Source organism: Populus euphratica, unplaced genomic scaffold (genome assembly GCF_000495115.2).
Source record: "Populus euphratica unplaced genomic scaffold, PopEup_1.0 scaffold20.1, whole genome shotgun sequence".
Lineage (NCBI taxonomy): Eukaryota > Viridiplantae > Streptophyta > Magnoliopsida > Malpighiales > Salicaceae > Populus > Populus euphratica.
In genome coordinates this window covers 1246402-1253636 of record NW_011499854.1, presented here as the reverse complement: position 1 = coordinate 1253636, position 7235 = coordinate 1246402, and the positions used below count along the sequence as shown (strand labels likewise).

The following is a 7235-nucleotide window of genomic DNA, read 5'->3' as shown; positions in this document are numbered from 1 at the left end:
AACAAATAGCAATTATAAAAATAAGGATCAAAGTTAATATAAAAATTAAATTTTAAGAGATGAATTGAAAAAATAAATTTTCAAAACAAAATATATATAGCAATCAAAATTTTAAGGATTAAATTTGATATAATCAGCAAATAATGATATTTCTAAATTTTTCATAACTTTCAAAAAGGGTTTTCGCTCAAATTTTTCAGGAAAATATTTTCGTGAAAACCAAGTTAAATTTTTCTTTGACTGAAAAATGTTTTTTATTAACCAATTTTCCCAACGATAAACAAACACAATAAAGTTTGAAAATTGATTTTTTGAAAACCACTTTTTGAAAAACAAACACAGCTAAAAAGGAAAACGCTTTTCTAAAAACTAAACTAAATTTTTTTTTGACTGAAAAATGTTTTTTGTTGATTAAAAAGTGTTTTTTATTGATCAATTTTTTTAATAATAAATAAATATAAAAAAATTTAAAAAATAATTATTGACTTGCAGTAGTTATATATATATATATATATGACCTCCACTGGCGTGTCAAAGTGACCAGGACGCATGTTGCTGTCTTTTGTAACAGAAGGACGAAAGTTAGTTGAGGATTTGAGTGAAAGACATGAAAGGGTTACTAATGGGTGTTTCTTGATTTTCTCAAAAGAGGTGAGCGACAAGGGCAAGACTTGGACGAACATTTAATACTTCTATTCGAAATATTTAAGTCTTATGGTGAGCCACTTATTTTTAGTTTTTATTATTGCTTTGTATTCTTATATTTATTGCATATAAAGTATATGTCTGTTATTATTTCTCTTGACTTGTAACCTATCTTTTAAGATTGATAAGTGGATATTTTCCTAGACATTCGGCTAATTTAAGGTTTCGCTGTCATCTTGAATTTCACATTTGAACCTGAATTCCATAAAAATACTCAAGTCCTGTATGGTGGTTGGTTCATTCTCTTTGTTTTAAATTATGTTTTTATATTAATTAATGTGGATATATTCACAAATAATATATGTTATATGAAGAATACAGGTGTTAAGGTATTCTTTTTTATTTTAATGAAGTTTTGTTATTATATTTTTTGTTTAATGGATCTTATTGTTTATCTCCGTCTGTGATTTAAATTATAGGCTTCATTAAATTTAATAATTTTATTTTTTTAAAATTAATTTTATTTAATTATATGATAATAAAAATAAATACTTGTAAAATTAAATATCAATCCAATATCAAGATGTTTATGTGAAGAATAAAATTAAAAAAAATACTACTAAAAAATCATTAATATTAAAAAAAAATTTAAAAAAATTATGCATATTGACTTGTCCTAAGTTATCTGAAGATTCTCTTTTTAAAAAAAAATGATGGCTGTCATCTGTATATCCGAAATCCAACTACTATAATGATGATGGAAAAATCAATTAGCTATTTTTTAGCTTAAATTTTTATTTTTAAACATAATTTCACTTATTAAACATCTTTAGAGCCATATAAAAAATCAATTTATTAACTCAAAAGGTCCCCAGAACTCTTTAGAAACACAGGTTAAACTGGAAAAAAGTTTTCTTTTTCAATTCTTATCTATTTTTTCATGCAACATGAAAATTCAAAAATAATTTAATAGGATCTTCTAGTCAAATGAAATATGTTGGCATTAAAAATGATGAGATTCATTTTTAAACAAAAATCATCTATTATTTTTTTTTCTTTGTTGTTTTTAGTGATTTTCTCTCTTTTTTTTTTAACTCAAGAACTCAAATATTAAAAAAATAAATTTTTAATTCAAAACTTGAATAACAAAAACTTTATTAAAAGGGTGCTTATATAATTATTAAGAGAGAGGGTGTTTGAAAGTTTGGTGTGGTTAAATATGATAACTTTTTTATTTATTTTCAATTTACAACATATTTAACGTGCAACAAATCATAAGCAAAAACAAGTTTTACATGATTTTCCTCTTCTTTTTTTTTAATCCAACCACACTTCTATCCAAATCACACCCTTGAAGAACATAGAAAACAACTAGCTTTAAGTAAAAATTGTATAATTTAAATTATTGAAAATGTTGAATCCAGATTAACTAACCCTATATGTTTGTTTTATTTTATTGGTATATATTTAAAAATTAATTTAGTGTTTTTGCTTATCATTTAGCAAATCCATCTAGCATCACAAAACGTGAGATTTTGTTCACACCTTCCAAATAAAATACACTCAGCTCCAAGCTTAATTCCACACACACACACACACAATTGGGTTTTTACAAAAAAAAAAAATTTGTTTTATGATGGATATTAATTGGATGGTGCATCACCCAACAACCTATGGACGGTTATGATCTTTCCAAGAAACATCAAATAAGACATGGTAACCACATGTGGTTTAATAGCGTTCCCATTCCGGTCATTTTTCAGCTCTTTCCTTCCCCCCAGAACAGCACCCCACTTCGATTCTTGGGGAAAAAATAATATATATACACACGCACACGCACACCAAATCCCACCATTAGAGGAAGGCATCATTTCCCTTCTCTATCTCTTTTCTTCTCTCTCTCAGAAAACACAAGCTCACCCCCTTCCACAGCTCCCATGGAATCTATTGAGAATATTGGTGAAGAATACCAAAATTACTGGGAAACAAAAATGTTTCTCCAAAATGAGGAGTTTGATAGGTATACCTCCTCCATGCATGGTTCTTGTTTCTTTTTTGTCCTTTCACTTGATTAGTTGGGGTCTTGGAACTTACCAAAGGAAAGATGTTTTTTTTTTTTTTTTTTTTTTGAGGTAGCTGGGCAATAGATGAGGCTTTTTCAGGGTACTATGACTCAAGTTCGCCGGACGGAGCAGCTTCATCGGCAGCCTCAAAGAATATTGTTTCAGAAAGGAACAGAAGGAAGAGACTCAATGAAAGACTCTTTGCACTTAGAGCCGTGGTCCCCAACATTACTAAGGTGATGACATAAACACACACTAATCAATATTAATTTATTGAAGTTCTATATAGCTACTAGCTAAGCTAAATTATCGAGTGACTTTGATCTCTACATTTACTATTATTATTATTTAATATTTTTGTCACTCTAGATGGACAAGGCATCGATAATCAAAGACGCTATTGATTACATCCAAGAATTGCATGAACAAGAGAGAAGAATTCAAGCTGAAATATTGGAACTAGAATCTGTGAAATTGAAGAAAGATCCGGGTCTTAATGTATTTGAGCAAGAGCTACCAGTGCTTCTGAGATCCAAGAAAAAGAAAATTGATGATCGATTTTGTGATTTTGGAGGATCGAAGAATTTTTCTCGTATTGAACTTCTTGAAGTAAGTCCCTCATCTCTCTCCTTGATTACGGCATATATAAAGATGGTGGGGTGACTTTTTACTCTGCTCTACTCTCGCAGCTAAGGGTTGCTTACATGGGAGAGAAGACATTAGTAGTGAGCTTGACATGTAGTAAAAGAACAGATACAATGGTGAAACTTTGTGAGGTTTTTGAATCTTTGAGAGTCAAAATTATTACAGCTAATATCACAACTATCTCAGGGAGAGTATTGAAGACGGTCTTCATCGAGGTCACTCTCTTCTCTCTTCCGCATCTTTCTCTTTATGCATCATCTCACTCCACCTGTCACACATACGGCACTAAAACAAAACAAAAACTCAAAGTTTTTTGGAGACAACTTTTGTGAATATTTCTCTTAAAAAAAGAAAAAAATTGATTGGAGAAGAATTTTGAAAACTAATGTTACAATAGCCTAGCTATTAAGATTATAAAGATCCTTACTTTTCACCATGTATAACTTTGATTAAGGTGTTATATCTTCTACATTAATTGATAAATTATGATTTGCTTTAGGACTAAGTACTCTTTGTTTCTCTGGCCAAATTTTGAATTTTTATTTAAAATTAATTCCTTTTTATTTTCCAATCGTTTTCAATAGCATTCGTAGTTTCTTTCACTAAAAAATCAAAACTTAGAGTAGAAATTTCAACTCAAAGTAGGATAATTGAACCTCACAACTTTCAAGATAAACCACCTCCGTTAGGATAGACGTACAAATCATGATTATTGTCCGATTAGAGTTGCAAATATCAACTAATTTTTTTGAAAAAAAAAAACCTTGCCGGTGTCATGATAATAGTTTTGGTGTACCGGGGATTTGAACACTGTTTTTTTCTTGTTCATTCTGTTAGTTTCTGTATTTTAAAAGTTTTTTTTTTAATTTAAATTAATATATTTTTAATATTTTAATATACCAAAATTAAAAATATATAAAAATTATTTAAAAAACAACAACCAAACAAACATTCTCCAAAACAAGTTTTTAAAAGGACTGAGAAAAAGAAAGCGTCCTATCATCACATAGAAGAGCATCAAAGGGCAAAGTGAAAATAGTGGCATAAAAAAAGAAGGGCAGATAGAGTTGGGAACTGATAAGACTACTTTAATAAAGTGGGACCATACCATTATAATAATGTTAGCAAATTAGGGCAAATCATGAATGGTGCAAGCCAGAGTGTTTTCGAATAAAACAAGTCGAGAGAACAAAGTGATGAAGGACCCCATCAATTTCCCACCATGTCCAAGCACAAAATACTCTTCTTCTTCTTCTTCTTTTTATTTTGTGATAATCTACAGTTGTTTCTGTGGCAAGTGGTATCTTCCCCTATTTGATCAAGATGTTTTCCCACTAAATTTCCACAAACAAGAAACTAAGATCACTTAAAAAAGGGGTCTTGTAACTCATTATTACATCATGAATTGCGTTAGGTCCGCAAAAACCAACTAAACCAAATGTAAAACTCAATGATCAATAAAAAGGTCTGGTTGATTATGTCTATTATCATTTTACGACATCACATATTTGTTTATAATTATGTTTTAAAAGTATATTTGAAAAAAATTAAATTTTTTATTTTAAATTAATTATTTTTTTGTGTTTTCATATGGATGATTTTGATGTTTTTATATTAAAAATAATTTTTAAAAATAAAAAAATTATTTTAATATATTTTTAATTACAATGGCTGTTATATGTTTGGAAAACAACATTTTCAACAAAGACAACTAAATTGCACCTACATCAGTGAAACGTCATGGAACTGCAATAAATTAGTTGAAAAAAGAGTTTACATTGTATATTGCTTACCCGAAAACAAGGCGTGTTCCCCGTAATTTTCAAACATGGAGAAGCAAAAGCAGACAAATCTCATGGCATAGAAGGATCCGAGATGTGAACAGATGCAATAAACCGTGTTTCAAATTCTTACATGCCGCGTTGTTCGTTCACTGTGGGTTTGGAACGGTGTTTTTAAAAATTTATGTTGTTTAAAATATTTTTTTTATATTTTTAGATTGTTTTAGTACATTTATATTCAAAATAATTTCTTAAAATAAAATAATCTTATTTTAATATATTTTTTAACAAAAAAAATATTTCAAGGAGTCATTTCATGCTTAGGTAAGGGAAAAAACCTCCAGACAGAAACCTTCCATCTTTGTAAACAAAGCCAAAATCCAAAAAGCGAAGATGGGCATTTCATGAACAGTTCTATTAACAGTGACATTCTGCTGTGCAGCTTTTCAATTTATGGATCATTTTGTTGTTCTTTATTGTGATCTTGTTCTTCTCCAATCTTGTTGGATCACATGATATAGAACTAACCAGACATTTTTTAAACCCCAAGCTCTTGTTGCCATAAACATATAGAAACTGCAGGAATCATTATTATTATTATCATTATTTTGGTTGTAAGTCTTTATCGGCTGAGATTGCGAGATCTTCTTTCTCAATTATTTTTTCCCATCATTCAACTAGTTAGAGATGATTTTGAGCATCACGTCAACCTGTTTTTTTCAAGCACAGTGCTCTCATGATTAATTAAATATTTTTTGAATTACGATTATGAATAGCTAGATGACGTTTGTGCCTACTAGATGGATTAGAATTAACACTCCCATAAGATTTTATCTATAAAGTATTTAATTAGTAGGATTCTGCTTTAATTAATGTGTGATAGGTATAGCCTCATCTTTTGGAAAACTAGAGTTTATCAACATCTTGTCGTCTATATAATTTTTTGAATTATTTAATCGACTGTTTTTTGTTCTTTACATTTAAAAACCCTACTTGTGCTCAAACATTGTGGCCCCTGTTCCACGGCGGGCTTACGCTATGTAGGGTTAATCTATACTCCAGTGTCCTCAGTTTCTTAAACCCAAAAAGTCTTAGCACAAACACATGCTGGCATATTGAATTCTTTTTTATTCAAATAAAATCTCTTTTTCATTGGGATATTAAATAAATTAATCACATTCAAACCAATATATTAAAAGAGAGAGAGAGAGAGATATGTGGATTCAAAAGAGAGAACAATTTTCTCATGATCTCTAACAAGATTATAATATATAATGGCGGCCCCCTTAAGTGACGCACCAATCTCCGTTTTCCTCCTGGGAAATAGCATTGGCTTAATAGATTAATGAAAGCAAAAGATCCTGGATTTGCACATTTGAGTTTTGGTGAAATAAAAGACTGATCATATATATATATATATATATATATATATATATCGGTTAATTTAATGAATAATTGGGAATAATATATATTTTGCCAAATGTGTCTTGCAGGCAGATGAAGAAGAGAAGGATAATTTGAAGACAAGAATTGAAACAGCTATCGCAGCTCTTAACGATCCTCCAAGTCCTATGAGCATGTAACTAACGTGACATGCATGCACAATACATATCACTTTGCAACCATTGATTTTTTCCCCCTCTTTGCAGAGGTCTTTCCGTCCTTGTTTCCTTGATGAAGAGTCTGTAGTTTTCTTCCTCTTCTTTTTTCTCTTGGACTTTACTCCTTCTGCTGCTAAGTGAAGCGACCATCAAATAATAATTGTGCCTTCCAGAAATATATTTCTTCCAAGTTACTACGACTTCTCAGCTCAAAACAAAAACAAAAAACAAAACAAAGCCTTGCAAGGAATGATTGTCTCGAGGTGACTTGAGAATTTACAAGGACGCCACTAATTGTTCTATGCACTATAGAATTTATCAGCAACGATTATAACAGCAGAAATCATGTTTTCTGAAAAAGATTACCAATTTGTCTTTCTGGCAGGTGAAAAAGAGAGATCAAACCTAATCCAGATCTCCGACCACAGTTGAGTTTCCAATTTCCCACCACTTGCTGTCATGTAAAGATGTAATCTTTTTAATTGTTCTCTTTTCTTAAT

At 30.0% G+C, this 7235-nt stretch overlaps 1 protein-coding gene across 2 annotated transcripts; it reads left to right on the top strand.

Moving 5' to 3' along the window:
• Positions 1-2403: 2403 nt before the first annotated feature.
• On the top strand, positions 2404-6922 carry LOC105122557 (transcription factor bHLH35-like). 2 transcript variants are annotated; one of them, XM_011021743.1, is made up of 5 exons: positions 2404-2665; positions 2778-2944; positions 3078-3317; positions 3398-3568; positions 6628-6922. In XM_011021743.1, the coding sequence occupies exons 1-5, from the start codon at positions 2650-2652 to the stop codon at positions 6715-6717; spliced, it is 684 nt and encodes a 227-aa protein (XP_011020045.1). In that variant the 5' UTR covers positions 2404-2649; the 3' UTR covers positions 6718-6922. The 2 variants fall into 2 exon arrangements, with proteins under 2 accessions (XP_011020045.1, XP_011020046.1); XM_011021744.1 differs by having other exon boundaries at positions 2406-2665; positions 2782-2944.
• Positions 6923-7235: the final 313 nt, after the last annotated feature.